The sequence below is a fragment of the Lampetra planeri genome, chromosome 60, assembly GCF_965212315.1.
Source record: "Lampetra planeri chromosome 60, kcLamPlan1.2.h2, whole genome shotgun sequence".
Classification (NCBI taxonomy): domain Eukaryota; kingdom Metazoa; phylum Chordata; class Hyperoartia; order Petromyzontiformes; family Petromyzontidae; genus Lampetra; species Lampetra planeri.
In genome coordinates this window covers 1,015,140-1,038,558 of record NC_136166.1, presented here as the reverse complement: position 1 = coordinate 1,038,558, position 23,419 = coordinate 1,015,140, and the positions used below count along the sequence as shown (strand labels likewise).

The 23,419-nt window shown below is 50.6% G+C and overlaps 1 protein-coding gene across 1 annotated transcript in view; it reads right to left on the bottom strand.

Moving 5' to 3' along the window:
* Window positions 1-1,101: 1,101 nt before the first annotated feature.
* The window catches only part of LOC144736313 (uncharacterized), a 28,743-nt gene continuing 6,425 nt past the window's right edge, over window positions 1,102-23,419 (bottom strand). The window contains exons 4-7 of the mRNA XM_078618961.1: window positions 20,760-20,978; window positions 10,687-11,011; window positions 10,100-10,233; window positions 1,102-1,551 (exon numbers count right to left, since the gene is read on the bottom strand). Coding sequence (XP_078475087.1) covers window positions 1,273-1,551; window positions 10,100-10,233; window positions 10,687-11,011; window positions 20,760-20,978 — 957 coding nt within the window. The 3' untranslated portion in view covers window positions 1,102-1,272. The remainder of the gene's footprint in view (window positions 1,552-10,099; window positions 10,234-10,686; window positions 11,012-20,759; window positions 20,979-23,419) is intronic.

Genomic DNA, 23,419 nt, shown 5'->3' with positions numbered 1-23,419 from the left:
ATAAAAAAACACTAATATGGAGCTGGGCAAAAAATCAGATAACTGCCAAGCTAAATCAACAAAGGAATAGAGATCGAGACCGTGGAAGCCCGATGCTTAAGTACCCGGTTTCATCAAGGGCAGCTGATTTCAATAATCAAACCAAAGATTCAATGGTGCCAGCTTGGCTCTCTGACATCTAAACCACCGGTCTCGATAAGGATCAATGTTACTCGACGGATTGATGGTTTGCTACAAGCCCAGTATAACAGCCACATGGATGCACTTGGCAGTGTCAACTGAAGCCAGGACTCTCTCGATGAAACCATCAATTGTGTTTTTCTTGTCATTTCCTCCCCAATTTTATCATGATTATGCCATAGGCTCTAGCACAGCAGTGCGGCCCGCTGTGTTAGAGAACAGCACAGGGTAGTAATAATAATTTACATTTGTAACGGCGGCACGAGGAACCAGACAAGCAGGAAGGCAGTCAAGCTGTGAGCCAGCGCCAAGCTCTGCTGCTAAGACCGCATATCCTCCACATACTAAGGTAAAACATAATTAGTGTTTACATGTGGGAATAAACCAAAGCACCCGGAGAGAACCCACGCATGCCAGGGGAAAACACTCCATTACATACAGATGGATCAGATGCAGTCCACATTTTGCTCTACGGCCTTCTCCTGGCGAGCCAGGCATTGACCCCTTGACGCCCATGGGAAGGAAGTTCTGCAACATTTGCGTGACGCACCGACCCTCGTCTTCAGTGCCGGACTGCAGGCCACGTGCTTAGCCACAACCGCCCAGCTGGCGGACATCCCAGAGCTATCCCTGAGATAATTGCAAGTAGAGGCCGACCGAAACTGAATTTCTAGTTTTGGCCGAAACCGAAAGTAAACCGAAAGTTAAAAATTGACTTTCGGCCAAAACCCGAAAGTTAAAAATTGACTTTCGGCCAAAACCGAAACAATGCCAAACGAGGCCATTTGCCAACTTTCGGCGCCGAAACCGAAACCGAATTTCGGTCGGCCTCTAATTGTAAATGACCTCTGGGGCAGCACTTTCCTATGTTGCACGACAGTCAAACCAATATTGCAATTTTCAGACCTGTAGTTCACCAAGTTGACCAGAGAGACACATTTAATGTGAAGCGCCAATTCTACTTCACAAATCTATTAACAGTTACAATCCACGCGCAACTCCCACACCCACGCACCTGGCCATCAAAGCGTCGACTGTCACTGATTCATCGTGATGTACTTCTTTCACACCTTATGTAGCCAACTATGCTTATCAGAGGTTACAGCAAGACCCACATGCCCGGGCACGCACCTGGCAGTAAGCACGCAGTGAGACGATGCCCGCCTCAATGAGCGGGCGGATCTGCCCGTAGGCCTCGGGCGTGACCGCTCCGCCCTTGCGTGCCTGGCGGATCATGTCGAGGCGGCGGCGAGGGCCGCGCTCCGCATAGAACTGGCGCAGGAAGGGCAACCCGTCGAGACGCACGCCGTGCTCGCGGTGAGCATAGCGCCCCACCAGCGTCTCCACATCGCCCACGTCGAACTGCTTCACCTGCAAATATGGGGACAGGGAAGACGAGGGTAAGAGGCGTGTCCGATTTGACAGACGAACGGGAGACGAGGCCGCGACACAAATCACAGAAATGCAAAAGCAGATCAATAAATGGATGCACATGTTTCTTAATACTGTACCGACAGAAAGTTCAACAGATGGGATTAGAGACACTGTACGGACTGTGCAGAAAAGCAGGCTTGTGCACGACATGCCACGAGAAGGGACAATGGCTGGTGGCCACACAGTAGCAGCCAAAGAAGGGAACATATCAGGGAAGATTTTCAACTTTTGAGATGGAGCGATTCTACTCTATTATTGCGTATGTCAGTAATATGTACAGGAACTAAATACCAATGTTGAAGTCTGATAGCCACAAGAGGGCTTCAGGAGAGAGCCTGTGTAGTTTTACCATCCTACTGTTGAATGAGCGCAGACTAAAGTGGTTTACTACATGGTCTAAAGTTCATAGCCACAATCGCAAAGCAGCGATGAAATCTTACACAGGAAGATGATCGTGACTGAGCCTAATTCTGAAGATGGTCTACGTGGGCTAAAGTGCTGATATTTGGCAGAGATAAAATAAAGGTGTAGTTCTAGATTTGAAGCTTTCGTGACTGCAAGGATTCATATTCTTAGGTTTTTTCGGTAAAGTCACGTAGGTAAAACATTAAATTAATAAAAGTAAAATAAAATAAAAAATAAAAATCACGACGTTTCGGAGGCAACACAAGCTTCCGTCTTCAGGTGGAACCGTCACAGCCACGACAGCTGTATCAAGTAAATGAGAGATTGCAGGAGCTACCACTCCGTTTATATAATGGTTGGAGGGGGGGGGGAAGGGCCAAGTAAAGCACACTTTTTATTCATATGGTAAGGTGAGGCTTAAGAGGGTGAGCCTTTGTTATGGAGAGGTACGGTTTGTGACTCAACCTGTGACAAGGAGACAACAACTAAACATGGTAAACCTGTAACAGTTGTCTGTCAAATAAGATTGGCCAAATAAGTGTAGTTAAATCTTTTTTGCATGGTTAATCACATCTTTCCAATGATTACTCAGCTTGTAACCATCATCACGGTTGAAATTATGTCGGTGTTTGTATATTTGTATGGCTTCGTGTACAAACCTTTGATTGTAGCCCATAGGTACCCCTATGGGCTCCCCCTTGTCACCAGTTATAGCCAACATGTTCATGGAAAAGTTTGAATCAGACGCCATCCAGACATCCACCCTGCGTCCTTCCCTGTGGGAGAGGTATGTGGATGACACTTTCGTCATCTGGCCACATGGCCTCCCAGCATTGAACCACTTCTCGGACCACATAAATTCTAGACACCCATCCATCAGATTCACCATGGAAGTGGAGAAAGACGGTAAACTACCATTCTTGGATATTCTGTTTGAGAGGAGGCCTGACGGATCCTTGGGACATTCTGTCTACAGGAAAGCCACCCATACAGATTCCTACTTGAAACCGGATTCCCACCACCACCCATCTCAAAAGAATTCTCTCATCAAAACGCTATACCACAGAGCCCATGGCATTTCTGACCAACACCACCTGGCCGGTGAATTAAGACATGTACATCGGGCCCTCAGGATGAACGGATACTCTGACCGCACTATCCGCCAAGCTGTTTCTCCCACCACACAGAAACAGCCACTTGAAACTCCGACCAAAACTATCACGTTACCATACATAGCAGGCGTGACCAAAAAGATCTCCAAAATTCTAAACAAACATAAGATCCAAGTCCGATTCAGTACAGTGCATAAAATCCGTGATCTGATTCCATCTGTGAAGGATTTCGTTCCTGACTCACAGTATCCTGGAGTCTACAAATTGAGTTGCATTTGTGGTGATTGCTACATTGGAGAAACGAAACGTCATGTTTCTGATCGTGTCCGCGAGCACAAGTCAGATCTGAAACACGGCAGAAGTGATTCTTCGGCCGTTGCCGATCATTGCTACAACTCGGTGGGCTCTCATGAAATTGTCTTTTCCGAGACCAAGGTTCTCTGCAAACCTCCTGGCTACCATCAAAGGTTTGTACACGAAGCCATACAAATATACAAACACAGACATAATTTCAACCGTGATGATGGTTACAAACTGAGTAATCATTGGAAAGATGTGATTAACCATGCAAAAAAGATTTAACTACACTTATTTGGCCAATCTTATTTGACAGACAACTGTTACAGGTTTACCATGTTTAGTTGTTGTCTCCTTGTCACAGGTTGAGTCACAAACCATACCTCTCCATAACAAAGGCTCACCCTCTTAAGCCTCACCTTACCATATGAATAAAAAGTGTGCTTTACTTGGCCCTTTCCCCCCCCCTCTCCAACCATTATATAAACGGAGTGGTAGCTCCTGCAATCTCTCATTTACTTGATACAGCTGTCATGGCTGTGACGGTTCCACCTGAAGACGGAAGCTTGTGTTGCCTCCGAAACGTCGTGATTTTAATTTTTTATTTTATTTTACTTTTATTAATTTTAATGTTTTACCTACGTGACTTTACCGAAAAAACCTAAGAATATAAAGGTGTAGTGTTGTTAATACAGTCACTACTGTTAGTACTGTCTACGCTCCGGAAGTGTTACCGAGCGCCGGAAGCTGGAGGGACACGTCATGGTGAGCCAGGGACTCCTGATTGGCTGAAGAGTGATCGTGGCCGACCCGAGGGGGAGACGACATCCAGGGGATAAAGGGAAGGGGGGCCCGAGGGGGTTCGTGGCTCGTCTCGGGGAGGAGTGCTGGGGTTCCAGGCTCTTCGTGCTCCGCTCTGGGGGCTTCGTCTTGGCATCGGGGATCAGCAGCGTGTGTGCTGACTGACCCGTCCGTTGATGGCTAAACCGCTCTCACATAGCGATAGCATAGCAACACATAACTATAGTACCCGAGGCAGTTACATAACATTTCGATATTTTGCTAGGTTATTAAATTAGTGTGTTCTTTCTCCCTCTCTCCTAATGTTCAAGCCTGCGTACTTTACAACGCGTTCTTCGTACTCATTGACATGTTAATTTTTTCTCTAACCCCTCCCTCTCTCTGCCTTCGCCCCCCTCTGTCTATTTAAGGCAACGCCACAGAGACGATCTCCCTCTCTGTACCTGTGTTACCCTCTCTATGTATCTTGGTGATATGTCTGCTTATATGTCTGTCTATAGTTTTCTGGTTGGATTTTTTGTTGCCATTTCATTTATACCTGATGATGATTGCTTGTGTTGCAATCGAAACATCGTATGCTATTATTTAATTTATTATTTTATCTTTATACGTGACTTTACCGAAAGAACCAAAGAATAGTGTTACCCCGTTGGGATCTTATATATAAAAGTGTTGACTCCAAGATTAGTGTGCCTCTGTACACCACACTACAACTGGTGTCAGATTGAAACAAATAGTTTGCGTTAGGCTACAGCGAGTATGTTGACTAGGCGGAAGATGCTCAACAAGTCGTCTTCAGACGAAGAGGAGGATGAGGGTGTCATCCCTCAGACGGCCCCGGGTGCTGGAGCCCGAGAGGGAGCATGGGGACGTCCTGCCAGCGGCGCAGCGTCGGGACCCGGAGCTTGCTTCGCCGCCGCCGCCAGGAGGAGAGCGTCGGGCAGGCTACGGACAACGGGACGCCGACACCACATTTCCCGCGCGCGGGAAACGCTGTCGCAACTCTCGCCGCCGTCCTACAGGCCGAGACGCCGCGTCTGTGGACCTCTACACATGCTGCTTCCCGCGTGCGGGAAACTACAGATGCGAGCGCTGCACGGGAGCCGCCAATTTTTCAAAAGCGCAGGAAGACGCTCCTACCAAATCGGACCTCTCGCCACCAGAGCTGATCCCCGCCGCCCACGGGTTGAAGTCGAGACCCCCCCATGTCCAGGAGTTCGCGGCGGTGGGTGGCGACTCGGAGTCATTTCGCCGCCGCTTCATCGCAGCCTGCAAGCTCGCGGAGTAGGCGGAGGAGGCGCTGCAGGCACTGCCCATGGCACTCGACGATGACGCGCTGGTGGCGTTCGATGCAATCCACGACACCAAAAAGGCAACCCTGACCCAAGCCCTGGCACAGATGGGGGCGATCTTTGCCCCACCGTCCACCAAGCGCCACAGATTTGCAACGCGTAGGCGAGGGGAGACTGAGGTGCCTCTCGCCTACCGCATCACACTCCAGGCGCTTGCGAAGTCGGCGTTTCCCGACATGGACAAGGTGGGGCGGGATTTCCTCATCTTGGAGAAACTACTGTCGCTGGCCCAGGAGCTTTAGGTCGTTCTGCCCGCCATAGAGGACGACGACCCGACATCCCTCAAGATCGCTCGGTGCCTGGAGGCACATCTAAACATCCGGCGGCAAGCCAGCATTGTGGCGAGCACGGGACCGTCCACGGAGGTGGGAGCAACCGCGGCCAAGCAGCACCTGCAGGCCGCTGTTGCTCGTCCCGCCACACAGTGGACGAGGGCCGAGGGAGACTGTCAGGTCGGGAGAGATGGCCCGATCCGGTGTTTCAAGTGCAACCTGCCGTGGGGTGCCGCGCTCCACAAGGAAGAGCCTCCACATCGGCGCAATCGGCGGATCGTCGCTCCTTCACTTCGCTGGGTCCTCAGGCAAGTCGCGGTGCACTTAACACACAGCCCTCTATTGCATCTCACCCATCGGATTTGGAGTCGTGTGCCGGGGATTTTTGTCGGGGTTCGTCGCGTACTGATCGGGTCCTTGCGGGCGACGGTTGGACGCGGCGTCCCATGCAACTATCGGCCCTGGCACGCCGCATAATCGTTGCAGCGGCAAGATCATCGGCCATTATCGGGACCGTCGTGGGGGTCGACGTGCGCATTCTGGTTGATACGGGTGCATCAGCAACTGTCATTTCGGAAGTTACTTTTGATAGCTTGCCGCCTAAATCGCGCACCATTTCGCCACCAACGGACAGTCCTTGGGGATTATTGGCCAATTATCAGCGACAGTATGTATTGGCGACATTCAATTGATGGGCCCGATCCTCGTTTTTAAACCCCTAGCCGTACCCTGCCTGCTCGGGAAGGATTTTCTCGGAAAAATGCCACTAAAAATCCTGGTGGATCAGGGATGCATAGAGTTACCATCTGGCCGCCGAATGGCATTTTTGTCATCGGCCACTCTATTTCGCACAGCGAACGCATCGGTCCTGGCTATGGCCAATCAATCTATTAAAATTCCCCCCGGTGCACAGATGCTCAACCCTTACGCCTGAAAAAACAACTCAACCCCAATTCGATCAAAGGGAGAATGATATTAGCCCCCTCTACCAAGGCGATCCGTGGCCATAATTTGCTGTACGCGCAGACGTTGGTGGCAGGCGATCAAAAACCCTTCATCCAAGTTTTGAATGTCGGTTCTGAGGCATCCGTGATACAAGAGGGCACCGTATTGGCTCACGCATCTTCCGCGTGTTATCAGGGGGAAAATTCTGAGACCATGGGTGTTGCTGCGTCTGTGGGGCAGGGAGAAAATGCGCGCAAGAGTGAGGATGGGGATGAGTCGTGGTTGGACAAGCTCTGCGTCGAGAGCAATGATTTATCTGTACCACAGACTCGAGTTACGCGCCCTTTTGAAGGAGTTCTCCGACGTTTTTAGCAAAACGAAATTCGATATTGGCTGCACGCCGCTTTTACACCACCACATCGATACGGGAGACTCCGCCCCCATTCGGCAAAACCTGTATCGCTTGAGTCCTACGGAGAAGGACCATGTAGGCCACGCGGTGGGCGAGATGTTGGCCGCTGATATTATTTATCCGTCCAATAGTCCGTGGGGGGCGCCCATTGTGCTTGTTAAAAAGTAGGACGGGAGTTTGAGATTTTGCGTGGATTTCCGCAAACTCAACAAATTCTCCGTGGCTGATGCGTATCCGCTCCCATAGATGGACAACTCGTTGGATGCTTTGTCAGGGGCGCGATTCTTCTCCACATTGAATTTGCTGTCGGGATTTTGGCAGTTGCCCTTGGACGACAGCTCTAGACCAAATACTGTGTTCCGCACACACCAAGGGCTCTTTGAGTTTAACTGGCTCCCGATGGGATTACACTCAGCCCCGGCCACTTTTCAGCGCCTGATGGAATTGGTATTGCCGGACCTACAATGGGACGTGTGCTTGATTTAGCTCGACGACGTTATTGTCTTTGGACGTACATTTAAGGAGCACCTACAGAGGTTGCGGGTAGTTTTTCTCAAAATGCAGGCAGCAAAACTTAATTTCAAACCACAGAAATGTCATCTTTTGCAAAGAGTGGTCTGATACCTAGGCCATATCGTTGGAAAATCCGGGATATCGACGGACCCAGACAAAACTGCGTGCGTGCGTACGTGGCCACGTGAAGTGCGTAGTTTTGTCGGGTTCACCTCATAATTATTGTCCCCGGGTTTGCCACGATTGCTAAGCCTCTCCATGTTCTCACGGCCAAAGGACAGAAATTTCAGTGGGGAAAGGAGGCGGCTGCGTTTACCACGCTCCGAGACGGCCTGGTCAATGCGCCTCCGCTGCGGTACCGATTTTTCTCTACCTTTCATCCTCGACACGGACACCAGCAACACGGGTATTGGCACTGTATTATCGCAGGTCATAGGAGGAGTCGAGTGTGTGGTTGTTTAAGGGAGCAGGGTGCTGTCTCCAGCAGAGCAGCGCTAATGCGTTACGCGCTGAGAGTTGCTGCCAATAGTTTACTTCGTCCAGCAAATATCATCCCTACCTCTATGGATGCAAATTTGAGGTGCGCTCCAATCTTGCGGCTCTGCAGTACGAGCTGCGTGTTGAAAAACCGTCAGGTCAGCTTCCCCGTTGGCTTGACGTCCTTCAGGACTATGTATTCGTAGTTTCCTATAGGAAAGGCGTTCGGCACATAAACGCTGACGCACTGTCACGATTGCCACCCAGTGCACATGCATTTCGGGCGCGGGACGATGCAAACCTGCTGGTACAGTACCGCCCCGGTCTGTCGTTGCTGCAGCTGACACTGCACACATCAACATGGCTGATATGCGGGATCACATGCTCGGTCTCACCAACACCGAGTGGAGGTGACTCCAGGTGGAGGACACCTCTCTACTCCCAATCAGACGCCGTGTTAAGGATTCCGAGGATGGCGGCAAACTGCGGGTCTTATCCTCGGTGATCCTCCGGGAGGGCCTACTCATGAAATGGGACAGGAAACTGCAAAAACACAATGTGGTCGTTCACACCATTTTGCGGGGCAAATTGACCTGGGTGACACACGAACGGTTGATGCACCTTGGGGTCCAAAAGACCTTCGCCTCAACTTTTTCTGGCCTGGGATGGCAGATGTGCAAAATATGTTGAGGGGATGTACTGAATGCGCTCGCCGAAAAATGGGTTGTCCCCCATTGCAATCGATTTCAGTTTCCCAGGTGAATGAGCTCGTCGCTCTCGACATGCTCGGTCCCTTTCCCACCACACCACGGGGAAATAAATATTTGTTGGTGGGTGTGGAATATCTGTCACGGTGGCCAATGACCTGGCCGGTGCCGGATCAGTCGGCTGCGACCATCGCGGACGTTTTCCTCCACGGGTACATCTTGGATAAGGGAGCCCCGGAATGCCTTCTCACAGATCAGGGCCAAAATTTTTAATCTAAATTGCTCAAAGAAGTGTCTGACCGGTTGGGTACCAAGAAGGGCTGCACCTCGCCCGATCACCCGCAAACTGACGGCATGGTGGAACGCCTCAACAGGACCCTGACATCAATGTTATGTCAGCAGGTTAATGCGGAACACACCGACTGGGACTTGCACATCCCTGGTGTTCTTGCTGCGTACCAGTTGGCCCCTCACGCTTCCACCGGGTTGGCTGGATATTATAAAGGGGGGGTAGTATAGTGTCGTTAATATAGCCACTACTGTAAGTACTTTCTACGCTCCGGAAGTGCTACTAAGCGCCGGAAGCTGGAGGGACACGTCATGGTGAGCCAGGGACTCCTAATTGGCTGAAGTGTGGACGTGGCCCACCCGAGGGGGAGGCGACGGCCAGGGGATAAAGGGAGGGGGGGCCCGAGGGGGTTCGTGGCTCGTCTGGGGGATCGGTGCTGGGGTTCCAGGCTCTTCTTGCTCTGCTCTGGGGGCTTCGTTTTGGCATCGGGGATCAGCAGCGTGTGTGCTGGCTGACCCGTCCGTTGATGGCTAAACCGCTCTCACATAGCAATAGCATAGCAACACATAACTATAGAACCCGAGGCAGTTAGTGTTACCCCGTTGGGATTTATTAATAAAAGTGTTGCCTCCAAGTTTAGTGTGCGTGTGCCTCTGTACACATTACAAAGGTAAGAAAAGTATATGAAAGAAAAGTAGACTTAGGCATGACACATTGCAAGAAGGGCTGATGGTCAGAGACACAGCGTTGAGATCAGCTGGTTTGCAAGGAGCTAGAATGTTGCATGGTAGATCATGTGAGATGGTGGCAGTTCAGGGAGATCTTCTTTCAGCAGTGGATAGATCATGGCCGAAGACATCCTATGAGCAGAACCCCTGCATATGCGGAGGGTGCAGTGCACACCTGCAGGTGTTTGCGCATGACCCAGGTGACGCTGCTGGCACCCGCCTCCACGGCCAGCAGGACCATGTGGGCACTGCTGAGGCCTCCACCTACCACCAGCACTTGCTCGTTCGGCTCGCTCACCACGTTCGCCACTGGGGTAGGGGGGAGGGAGGGGCCGCGTACAGCAGGGGTGCTCATCAGCAACAGTCTTCCACACGCAATACAAATATCCCCTGTTTAGCCTTCAACAGGCTGTCGGGAAAAATGCTATTAGCGAGCACATATTAACACACAAAGGGGTGGGTGGACAACACTACGCCCAGCCGCATTTGCCTCCCTGGTACTGATGTTTATACATCAGATTAGGTACTCATGTTTAAGGCTTAATTGACCTTGGGGTGGGCCAGGACCAGTTCATAAACTCTACACTTTTATTGAACGTGAAAGGGAATCAAACTCGGGTCTCTGGGTTCATAGCGCAATGCCACTACTCCCCACTACACAATGCACTCGCACATGCAAATAATATTCATAATATAATATAGCGGAGGCCCTTCCACCCTATGAATTGATTTCAATGGACTCGTCGCTCACGTTCTGCTCACCGGACCCGCCGGCGCGGCTGATGAACTCTGTGGTGTGGAGGAGCCGGTCCTCGGGAAATCGCTCCCCGATGGAGGACACCCAGTCTGGAACCACGGCCATGGCGGCACGTGTCGGGCCAGCCGCCAACACCACGTGGTGGGCGCGCACTGTTGAGCCGCCCTTCAGTGTCACGCGGAAGTAGTCGACGATGGGACCGCCTTTACCACCGCCGGCAGCACCGCCGGCAGCACCGCCGCCACCAGCAACACCAGCAGCAGCCAGGACAGGCAAGATCGCATCCACGGTGCCCGCCGTCACAGCGCCCGCCAGAGAGTAGTGCTCGATCTGGGAGGCAAGAGTGCGGCTAGCATGTGTTACCAACTGGCGGCGAAGTATGGTTAAACAACCAGCATGGTTGAAATATGCTCAAACAAGAAAACAACCGACGTGGTTGTAGTGTGGTAAATCAACCACTATGACGGGCCTGGCTTGACCAAGGCATACATTTAGCCGTGGCTGGACAAAGGGCTGCCATATGTGTGGTGTACATGCAAAGGCCCTTTTGTCAATCCAGAGCTTCCAAATACCATGCGGGTCTCATGAGGGTTATTTCACCGAAACGTCCCATGCTGATCAGTGTGGGCTGGTGAAGCCTGGGAAACATAGACATCAGGATACAGTATAGTATAGGAAACTCTTGAATATTGCAGGGGTTATGTTTTTTGAAAGTGCTGTGAAAGCCAAAACGGAGATGTTAAATATTTAAGCCTTACCTAAATAATGGGGTTCGGTACAAGGCAATCAAAATTAAAACACATCACAATTGAAACAAGTATTGTACTGTATTGCAAAAAAACTAAATAATTTTAATGAACATGTAAAAACCCTATAAAAAATATTCCCAGACAATAGTAGTATAACTACTGAATAAATACTATACTCACTGATGATGATCCAAAACGGGTGTTTGTCCGTGACGGTTAGCATACTGCGCTACGAACCCGGCGACCCGAATTCGATCCCTCTCACTACCAACCACCAGTGAAGATTATCTGAACCGGTTTGGGGCCTTCCCTAGGTCTACTCAACCTTAAACGACCACCTTGGGGAGACAAAGGCGGCCGGTCGTGGTGCTGGCCCTCCATTCCCTCGTTTGCCACGCCGGCCTTCATAGGTGCTCGCTAACAGCACTTTCCCCAACAGTCGGGTTAGGTTATATGGAGGATGTCTTTTTGTCCGCAAGATGCTTGCATAGCAATGATTGAGGTGCGACTGGCTGCCTCACGTCCCTTGGCCACCCCGCACCACGGTACCAGCCACGCAGTACTGTCACATGAGAAGCTTCTCAAGTGACGGTGCTTTTCGAGTGACGGTGCTGTGTGGCTGGTATCACTGGAGAAGCTTCGAGTGATACTTCCGTGTATACCCGTGAAAGGTCAAAACTAACTTCTGCGATAACTAAATTGGTATACATAGAGGTTGCACAATAAAACCGCGAACAATAAACCCGCAAAGGCCAAGGGTTTGCTGTACCATGGATTTTGCTGCGTGTGAAAACGCAGTGGCCCATAGTGTAATAAAGGACTCTTAGGCGATGTTGGTCTCCGTCTGTCCTTTATTGGGTTCTTGTCTCGCACCCCGCGATGTCCCTGGTCGGACCCGCACCTCTTCCGTCGCGTGCTCCCCCGCAAGCCGTTCGAGTCCTCCGCTCTCTCTGCAGCCACACCGCTGCCCGTGTGCCCCGCACACTCTGCAGCCACCCCGCTGCTCCGTGTGACTCCGCACACTCTGCAGCCACTCCGCTGCTCCGTGTGCCCCGCACACTCTGCAGCCACTCTGCTGCTCCGTGTGCCCCGCACACTCTGCAGCCACTCTGCTGCTCCGTGTGCCCCGCACACTCTCCAGCCACTCTGCTGCTCCGTGTGCTCCCGCACACTCTGCAGCCACTCCGCTGCTCCACGTACACCGCTGGCCGACGGTGCCATGACTCCAACCACGTGGCAATTCGTGCCACTCCTCTGCCAGCACCCCGCGTGGCTTCTCCTATCTTCACTCTCTCTTGACTCCCGATCCCCTTCCGGTTCTCACCCTATATCCTCCTCCTCACATGACCCTGACTCCTCCTCCTCACGTGACCCTGACTCCGCCCCCACTCACCCCGACGACCAGGCTCCACCTCCCCTAATACTCCGGCCCGTGTGAGTGGTGAAGGCAGCGCCCACCCTTTCCTTGCTCGCATTACAATAGCACCTATTACATGTGTAATGACTCTCGGACAACACGAACTGTTGCCTCCGAAACGTCATGATTTTTATTTTATTTTACTTTTATTAATTTTAATGTTTTACCTACGTGACTTTACCGAAAACACCTAAGAATATGAATCCTTGCAGTCACGAAAGCTTCAAATCTAGAACGAACTGTAGAGATTTCTCTCTGCGTCACGCAGATAACTTGGGCCAGGAATGGCACGCAAGTGGCGATGGCGTGAAGACAGCGACGACCCAAGGACAGCGACGGCATGAACAGTCAGCACCGATCATATGGCAGCCCCGAACCTTGCCTCTCGCCTAGTTTTATTCCCGGCATGGCCCTCAACCCGCCCCCGGCCTCGCCGACTTTCTCGAATTCTCTAGCTCATTCCTGAACTTTCCAGATGGATCCGCCTCCGTAATTACCCCTCGTGACCACTGGGCCATGAACTGTTTCCTGCACCCGCACTGTCTCCACATCACCCCCCCCCGCCCCGCCTCGAGAAAATCAGCCGTTTCGGCTCATATTGACAGTGTACCGCATCAGGGCCGAAGAACTGCATAAAGAAATAAATAAATGCAAAAAACCAGCGTCCGATGAACATTAGGGCAGACGAACTGCATAAATCCGCTTTAGCGGAATCGTAAACACTTTGACCGGGTCCTTGACGCTGGATGGATTTCTGTGCCTCTCCGGGCAACGGGGGCTTGCACAAAAGCCTTGAAGAGGAAGGCTCATCCCCTGGACTCTTCGGAGGAATTTGACCGGGCTCCAGCCAGCGGTCCATCGTACGTGGCAGCTTCTTGAGGTTCCCCGGACTTCAAGGACTTGGAAACTGTGGGCGGCACAATGCATTTTTCGTGAGGCACCTTTTCCTTCGCAGATTGCTCCGGCTCATCGGATACACCAGACATTGGCCGCACAGGGCTTGGGGGTGAGCTGTCTATAGGGGGATGAACATATGGTTTCAGGCGTGATGGGTGAACGAACCAACAATTTTCACACACTGTGGCCTCCTGACTTACACCACCTCGACGGGACCTTGCCATGGCCGATGTAACTTGGGGAACGTACCCAGCGGCACCTGTGGGAAATGCAACCAGGCCCTGTCCCCGATTGCCCATGGAAGCACGTGCTCAAGCCGCCCCGCGTTCTTTTCGTTAGCAGCTTGCACCTTGGCAGTGTTTTCTCTGGCCGCTTCACGAGCTTCAGAGCTATGATCCAGCGTGACCTGGATCAGGGGAACGGGCATGGCTGCTCTTTTCCTCCCCAAGGCAATACCCAATTGTGCCTCAATGGGGGGTTTGTTTTCCTTCCTGTAGATGAAAAAAAACAGGGAGAATCCCATGGAGGCATGTGGGGCCATCTTGTACGCTGTCAAGACTCCCGCAACGTGCAAATCCCAATCTGTCTGCATCTCATTAACTGCCTGACAGAGCATCGATGTTAAGGTTCTGTGCAGGCGTTCCACCATACCATCTGTTTGGGGATGGTATGACGACGTTCTAATCTTTTTAAACCCAGCACTTCGCACACTTAGCGGAGCAGCTTGGACGAGAAATTCCGATCCTGATCCGTGAGAAGCTGCTCGGGGGCCCCCTTTTATCCATCATGTAGCAGTACAAAAATGCATCGGCTATGGATGCAGCCGTTTGGTCGGGCAATGGTCAAGCCATTGGTCACTGGGAAAAATACTCAACCCCGACTAGGAGAAATTTATTCCCCTTTTGCGAAGCCGGAAAGGGCCCCAGGATGTCAAGCGCAACCAATTCATAAATTTGGGACACCGTGATGGACTGTTTCGATGGCAGCTTGCGGCACGCACAATCAGTGCAACCTTTGATAAAAATGGAAGACATCGTTTGACATTCCCGGCCAATAAAAGTCTCGCTGAAAGGTTAACAAAGTTTTCCGATGCCTGTGGTGCATCAACTTATTTTCGTGCACTGCCTGTGTTAATCTACCTCGCAGGGAGGTGGGGACCATAATGCCTAGATGTTGTAAAACCTCCTGCCACCTCATCAGCAGGCCTTCCTGAAGGACGAACTGGGAGACTCCCTTAGGCCCGGGGTTCATGTGGTCAGTTTCTGCACAGCGTCGCAAGTTCAACATGGAGACATCCGCCATCTGTAGCTGGCCCCATTCAGTATGTGTGAGGCCTAACGTGTTGTGTCCACCCCGGCTGGTGGCGGGTCACTCAAAGCCGCTACAAGCCCCGGTACTTAAACTGCAGGCTGTTTACACCGGCATGCGCCCGACGAGCATGCGCAACGTCTGTTCAGCAGCAAGCGAGATAATGCATTGGCATTAGAGTGCCTCACACCCTTGCGGTAAATTACTCGAAATGAATACTCTTGGGTGTACTTCTAACCAGCGTGAGAACTGGCCAAAAGGTTGGTCCACGCTCAGAGAGTCCTGGAGGGCCACATGGTCCGTGCGGACGACAAAGTCTCTGCCATAAAGATAAGGCCTGTTGGATGAAGTACACTATGGCCAACAGGTCCCTGTGGGTAACAAAGTACCGCTGCTCAGCGGTTGACAGGATACGTCTTCTGTCTGCGATCACCCTTTCCACCCCATTCTTCACCTGGGACACGACAGCCTCTATGTCCATCTCACTAGCATCAGTGCCCAGTATGCACGGCAGGGAAAAATACGTATAGTCAAGAGGATGCGCGTTGTAAAGGCGATCTCGCAGTGCAGCGTACGCGGCCTCCTCCTCCTGGCCCCATTTAAACTTCTGGTTTTTACCCGTCAAGGCATGTAAGAGTTTTGCAACCGTCGCAAACTGCGGAACAAACCTTCGGTAGTACGGCGCAAACCCGACGAAACTGCGTACTTCACCAACCGACTTGGGGGTTGGCCAATCGCATACGCACGCTGTTTTGTCTGGATCCGTAGCTATTCATTTAGCACTAACAATGTGGCCCAAATATCACACTGAGGTTTGTGGCAAATGGAATTCAGCGGGTTTCAATTTGAGATTAGTCCACCGTACCCTGGAGAACACTGCCCGCAACCTCTGCAAATACTCCTCAAATGTGCGGCCAAACACGATATCATCTAAGTAAATGAGGCAGGAGTCCCACTGGAGTCCTGCCAGGACCAACTATAAGTCGTTGGAAAGTGGCCGGTGCCAAATGAAATCCTATCGGGAGACAATTAAACTAGAACAGTCTGGGGTGCTCGGAACGCTGTTTTTCGGTTTGGATAACTCATCCAGGGTCTAACGTGGAAAAGAACCAAGCGCCCGACAATGCGTCCAGGAAATCGTCTATACGTGGCAGCGGGTAAGCGTCTGCCGAGACTTTGTTTAATTTACGGAAGTCAATGCAAACTGTAAGTTTCCATCCTGTTTCTTGACCAACACCACAGGGGCTCCCCAATGGCTGGTTAACGGTGAAATTATATCCGCTGCCAACATTTCCTCCACCGCCTGCTCTACATGTTCCTTTTCGACAGGACTCAACCGATGAGTTCTGCCGAATAGGAGCTGCGTCACCCGTATCGATGTGGTGTTGCAGCAAAGAAGTATGCCCAATATCAAATTATCCTTGACTAAATGTCAGAAAACTCCCTTAGCAACAATTGCAGTTCATTCCGTTGCGCCTGGGATAAATTTGGGTTCTCCTCACACAATTTATCCGCCCATGTCCCATCCGACTCAGCTCTTAGTTGCACCGCGTCTATGACAACCCCCGCGTCAGAGTCGACAACCTCACAACATGCCGATATCACATGAGCCAACACCATACCCACCTATACCACAGCCGTTCCCAGACCTACATGCAGGACCTGTAAAAACGGTTCCTGATTCACCCTAAGGGCTGTCTGTGTCCCCACTAGCGCGAGCCCACGGGTCGCTGTGTTAGATGGTGTAAGGTGGACTCCCGCCTCGGGGTCAGTTAACTGAAGGCGTTTGCAGGAGCACAAGCAAACTAACATTTGCATACCTAGCGGAATCTCTATAGATTCCCTTGCCAAGGCCTGAACTTTAACGTTCGCCACAGTGTTGCTATACAGGGAATCCAAAAATAACAATCGTTGTCCCGACGGCATCTCGAAAGATTCTTGATTCGTCATAATCTTCCAAGGAATCCTGCTAAATAAATCGGTCCCCAAGAGGCAAGGCACCGCCAGCGTCTTCGAAATAAAAACGGACCCCGACATCTCAATTTTCCCCACACTTACGCATGACTCTCTGCCCCACAATGCCCATCCTCCCCGTTAGCCACAACACACGCAAGCCGTATTGGCATAACGCAACGATTCCTTAAGGGCAACAAATTATAAATGACGTCCAAGATAATAGTAGCCAAGGACCGTTTGTCAATCAAGACAAGTACCTCTACAACCCTGGATGGAACAAACTCCTGCCGACGAACCTGCCGCGGCTGCTATCACTCGGCATGCCAATTTCCTCCACTGTGCTAGAATTTGGCCACCCATCTGTGGTCTGAACCCACTGTTCGCGCTCCCCAACCGGGGGGGTGGGGGGGGTGGGAATGACAGAAGGAATGCGTGAAGGCCTAGATGCGCGAGGCGGTGGTGGTTGGGCTGAGCTTCCAGTGTGTCGCGACTTGCCTGTTGGGGATGGGAAGTGGTCGTCGGCGGGATGGGGGATGTCGGCGAGGTTGTCGATGGCTGGGCGTCGTCCTGGCGTCCCTGCACAATGTGTCACGGCTGTCCACACCGGAAACAGGAGATGGAGGGTCCGTGTGGTGGAGGGGTCGCCTCTCCCCTTGGACCTCAACCTCAAGGCCGTCACGAGATGTCCCCTCGATGTCGAGGCCACCCTTGCACCGCTGCCATCTCCCTCCCGAGCTCTGGACCCTCTTCTGCCGGCCTTGCGTCGCTCCTTTTTGACCGGGTGGCCTAAGTGTCGCCTGACTCGGGCTCATCTGACCACGTCATTACCTGGGTCCACCTGTTCATGTTCTCGTGGGCCTGCAGGCATCTGGCCACCCACATGGACATCTGTGTCTCCTCCTCTACGACGGGCAGCACGATCCCCATCTCTTGTGCTAGCACCAACAACTTTTCCATCGTCAGGGAGTCTATTGCCGCTTGATCCATTCGTGAGCACGCTGCCTGCCCAAGCGCCATCAGTGCACTGCGGTAAGCGAGGGGTGTCTCGGCCTCCTCTCACCTTCGCTGTAGGAACTTCCTCTGCGCGTTGGATGGAGGATCAAAGACGGCCAACATCTCTCCGTACGGTTGTTGAAGAGTGGCCCGTTTTTCTGCTGGCATGGTTCGAAACGCTGAGAGAGCATCATCATCGAGAGCCGTCGGTAAGGCCCGCAGAGCATCATCTTCTGTCCATGCGACGGACAGGTATGCCGCCTCAAATCGGATGAAGGCGGCCCAATCGCCCCCCGCTGCCACGAACTCCCTGATGGGAGGCAACCACCTTGGCCGGTCTGCTGCTCATCCTCTCCTTCGTCCGAGGTCAATGCAGATGGGTTTTTCTTTCTTGAATATCTTGACATACTTCTGACACCAGTTGTAATGACTCTCGGTCAACACGAACTGTAGAGGTTTCTTTATTTCTTATATAGGGCGCTTCACGCAGGTAACTTGGTCAGAGATGACACGTATATAACTTGGTCAGGGATGACGCACAGATAACTTGGGCCAGATATGACGCACAGATAACTTGGGCCAGGGATGGCACGTAAGTGGCGATGGTATGAAGACAGGGACGACACGAAGACAGCAATGGAGTGAAGACAGTGATGGCGTGAAGACAGTCAACCCCGATCCCATGGTAGCCCTTCACTCCACCCCCGGCCACGCCCCCTTTCTCGAAATCTCAAGCCCATTCCCGAACTTCCCAGATGGTTCCCCCTCCGTAATTACCCCTCATGACCACTGGGCCACGTACTGTTCCTGCACCCGCACTGTCTCCACCCACGCACTGTCTCTATACATGGATGGTGATCACCCAATAAAGCATGGTCCAGATTCCAAATCCTGTTTAGCTTCCTAGGTATTACCGGTTGCGTTTTGGTCATCGGCATTAATGCTTATTTGTTACCTTACCAATGCGAAGCACAAGACATTTCATTCGTGTCAACCAAACCTGATAAATAAATGGCATGCTCCCCTGATGTGGCAGGCCGGGACACCAGCTGTGTTGCTCCAACTGTGGAATTCCTGGCTGGCCTGTGTGAGGGGCATCTGTTCTTTCAAGCATTCACCACGCACCACTGCGGGCATCTTCAGAAGTGGATTAATCTCACCTGGTCTCTGCCCTTCAAAGGGGTCTGTTTTTCTTAATGGTCGTTTGTCCAGACAACATATTGTTGCATACTTTATTTGGCCAGGAGATAAAATAAACCCCAATGAGATGAGTAAAACAGCAATGCCTAACTTACAAGTCCAACAAAATAAGACATACAATGCTAGACCAGTGGTAAAGTGCTTAACACGCTGTCTTATGTTGCCTGGTGAAGGCTGACATCATATTCTTGGTTCGTTCGGTAAAGTCACATAGATAGAAAAATAATAATACAAATAAAGTGAATACAAAATAAAAAAATAAAAATAAACACTAATGTAGACTGTGGCTTGGTTCTTAAGTATGGTGAGTGTACTGGCAGTCTATAATGTAGACTGTAGCAATCGTTATTAAGCTGGGTGAGTATACTGGCACTCTATAATGTAGACTATAGCCTGGTTTTAAGCTAGTGAGCATATTGGCAGTCTATAATTTCGACTGTAGCAATGGTTATTAAACCGAGTTAGCGCTATGGCAGTCTATAATGTCGACTTATTCTGGTTCTTTCGGTAATACAAATAAAATAAATTCAATAAAAACAACAAACCATGACGTTTCGATCGCAACACAAGCGGCCGTCATCAGGAAAAGAGGGGTTTAGCCTCTAAAGGAAAACTGTTTATAAAGGTTTAGAGATGGGCGTAACCCAAGTGTGTCAGCAGCATGGGCGGGGCAGCTGTTAATGTAGGAGAAAACAACGGATCCTGCGGCAGGTCTCCATCAATCAAAGGGCCGCCAGGCAATCATTATACCTCGCTTATTTTGATATTATTTGTATTACCGAAAGAACCAGAATAAGTCTACATTATAGACTGGCATAGCGCTCACTCAGTTTCATAACCATTGCTACAGTCTACAATATAGACTGCCAATACGCTCACTAGCTTAAAAATCAGACTACAGTCTACATTATAGACTGCCAATACGCTCACCGAGGTTATGAACCAGGCTACAGTCTTCATTATAGACTGCCAGTACACTCACCATACTTAATAACCAGGCTACAGTCGACATTATAGACTGCCAGTACACATACTCCGATTAAGAACCAAGCTACAGTTTACATTAGTGTTTTTTTTTTTTTAATAACTTTTTAAAAATTCTTTTTCCATCTACGTGACTTTACCGAAAGAACCAAGAATATGAATTCCTGCAGTCACGAAAGTTATAAGTCAAAATTTAAGGCTGACATCAGTTGAGTAATATCAGAACCGGTCTGGCACTCTGCCCGATTCCCCAATGTTCATCGACTAATATGGTGAAGTGTTATCAAAACACCCTCATAACCGACATCGCATTGGGAGACCTTTCATCTATTGCTGGACTGAGAATGCCTGAAGTGTATATTTAATTTCTAACGGCGAAGACCAGTTAAGTATGTGGCGAAATGGGGAGAGAACGCAGCAGGCTTGAGGATGTGGCCCAATCCGGGAGACCGCACCGCGTAGGCGTGAGCACCGATCCGGGAGACATTGTGTAGCCATGAGCACCGAACTGGGAGACCACATCGTGTAACCGCGACCACCGACGCAGACCGCGTGCGCCGCTCTCTGCACACACCTGGTGCGTGAAGAAGTCGCGAACGAGCCGCGTGCTGGGCAGTGTGAAGTAGAGCTCGTTCTGCCTGGCGCAACCACCCGCCGACAGCAGCCGGCGCTCGCGCTTGCCCACGCGCCCGTCGTTGAAGAAGGCGTTCTCGTCCAGGATGTGGAGCCGCCGGGGCAGCGCTCGCAGCTCCCCCTCCCTGTGTCGCTGCGTCGCAAACACCTGCAGTGCTCGCTGGAGCCGGGGGGGTGGGGGGCGGCAGTGTGAGCGTGTCGGCCGTTTAACTCACAAGGCTCTGTGATTAGGGGAAAAGAATCGTCAAGATGCAATAATCACGATTGAATAACCTTGGCTGGCAACGCGCCGCCGCATAGCGTTCGCTCACTCTTAGAGACGATGACTCATGAGGCGCTGGGGACCACAGACAAGCGGGTAGGCAGCAGCCACACATTGAGCTGGTGCCAACAATTGCCTGAGCTCTCTGTGGTCCTCTATAGCCAGGGGAAAGCACTTTGACACCCACAGGGAGTTTCTCACCATGTGTGATCCAACAACCCTCGCTGTCTCCACAGTGCTGAATTACAGTTGTGTAGCGCCACCGCAGCCCAGTGGCCAGGTGGCTCAAGAGATTGGAGGTGAGGTGGCACCAGTGAGATCCAGGGTTCAAAGTCAGGCATCCGCCCGTGATTAAACCAGACTCAAGTAACTTATATACAGACTCAGACTCACATGGAGACTCTCACAGAGCCCTACATACTCCTAAATACTAAGTTATTAAACCGAGTTCTCAAGTGTAGCGAGTTTATTATCTTAGCTCAGTCGCCAATGACTGCACAAGGAATTGTTTTCGAATGAGGGGAAGGTAGAAATCCCAAAACATATGGCATAGTTAGCTACGTGCATAAGAAGTTCAACGTACATACATATGGCCAACGGTCACAAGAGGCCTACTACTCTAAAGCGGCCCAATAACTGATATCCTTCCATTGCTGCAAGCATCTTAGCCACACCAATCGGGTGCTAGAGGAGAAAATGTTTGACCTGGCAACAATGCCGTGTTTAATCTATCACTATGTAGAGACATAAAGAGGTCTCTGCGTTGTTGTGCCAGCCACAGTTCTGGAAGAGCTCGGAGCGCCGGAAGCCTCCATTGGATGATTGAAGGACACGTGACCGGGAGTGGGGAGCCCCTTTCTTGATACAGCAGGGGGCGTGGCAGAGGGCAGGGTGAGGCAGCGGCCAAGGGATAAAGGGGGAGCGCCGAGGGGATTCGGGGCTCATTTTCGGATCAACTCAAGGGGTCGCTGCTCTTCGGTCTTCGTGCTTTGCTTGTCGTTCGCTGTAGAGTCTTAGCTGGGGATTGAGGGTCAGGCAGCATATATGCTGGCTGGCCCGTTCGTACAACTAATTCACACAAACATAGCGAACAGTCTAGGAACAGTATAGCCACAAATTATTACTTAAAGCTTTCGTGACTGCAGGAATACATAGTCTATGGGTCCTTCGGTAAAGCCACGTAGATATAATAAAATAAAAAATCACGACGTTTCGATCGCAACACAAGCAGTCGTGTTCAGGTGATTGAAGACGATTGCTTGTGTTGCGTTCGAAACGTCGTGATATTTTTATAATTTTCCTATCTACGTGGCTTTACCGAAAGACCCATAGAATAAGTACAGGTAGTCCCCGAGTTACGATGGTCCGACTTATGATATTTTGATCTTACGATGGCGATCGCGATACGACAAAATTTCCATCAACAACCTAACATCGTTCAAGTATACAGACGACGGACAGAATCTTGGCGAGTACAGTACAATATGAAACGTTATGATACGTTCAATACATGTATGATACGTAGCTTTAGCGATTTCATTTTAAGGTTACCATGATACAATACGTTCAATGCATGTTAAAAGTTTTTTTTTATAGCAGATAGGATTGTTTCCTGAAAAAACTTTCTATTAAATTGCAGTTCATATAGGTAGGCTAAGAATTTACCTTATTTTTTTTACTTCACATTTTACTGTGCAATACAGTATTGTAATTAATAAATACATACAGTATATAGTTTATACAGTACGGTACTGTAAATTGCTCTGTTTTGCTAAATTATCACCATTCTTTAAGACTCCAGGCTAGGCCATCTTCGACTTATGATATTTTCGACTTACGATGGGGTCGTCGTAACGCATCTCCATCGTAAGTAGAGGACTACCTGATAGCCACACTTAACTAAACGTGTTGCCTCCACCAAATAGTGTGTGCGCCTCTGTAATAACACACAACTACACTCAGACGTTGCAAGGTTTTTAGTTTACATAATTATTTAATTACGCTGAGGTATGCAATTTTATCTGGCCCACCAGTTTCCCTACCCCTTATATAAAGAATTTAAAATAAAGAAAATTGTACGTTTTGTCTGCTGATCCTGCTGTGGTGGAGTGGTGAGCACACTGGACATGCAATCCAGTTCGATCTCCCAGTGCGGCAGTTGAAACAATGGGGCCAGTTTCTTAAATTCCCCTGCCTCTGCTCAAGCAGCAGTACCACCAATGGATACTCGGCAGTTAGTCCATTGGCAGGTCCTGTGTGGTAGGGTAAAGTGTGGGTGACTCCCACCTCTTCAAAAACATCTAACCAACGTAGAATAGGACAAAAATACACCTTTAGAG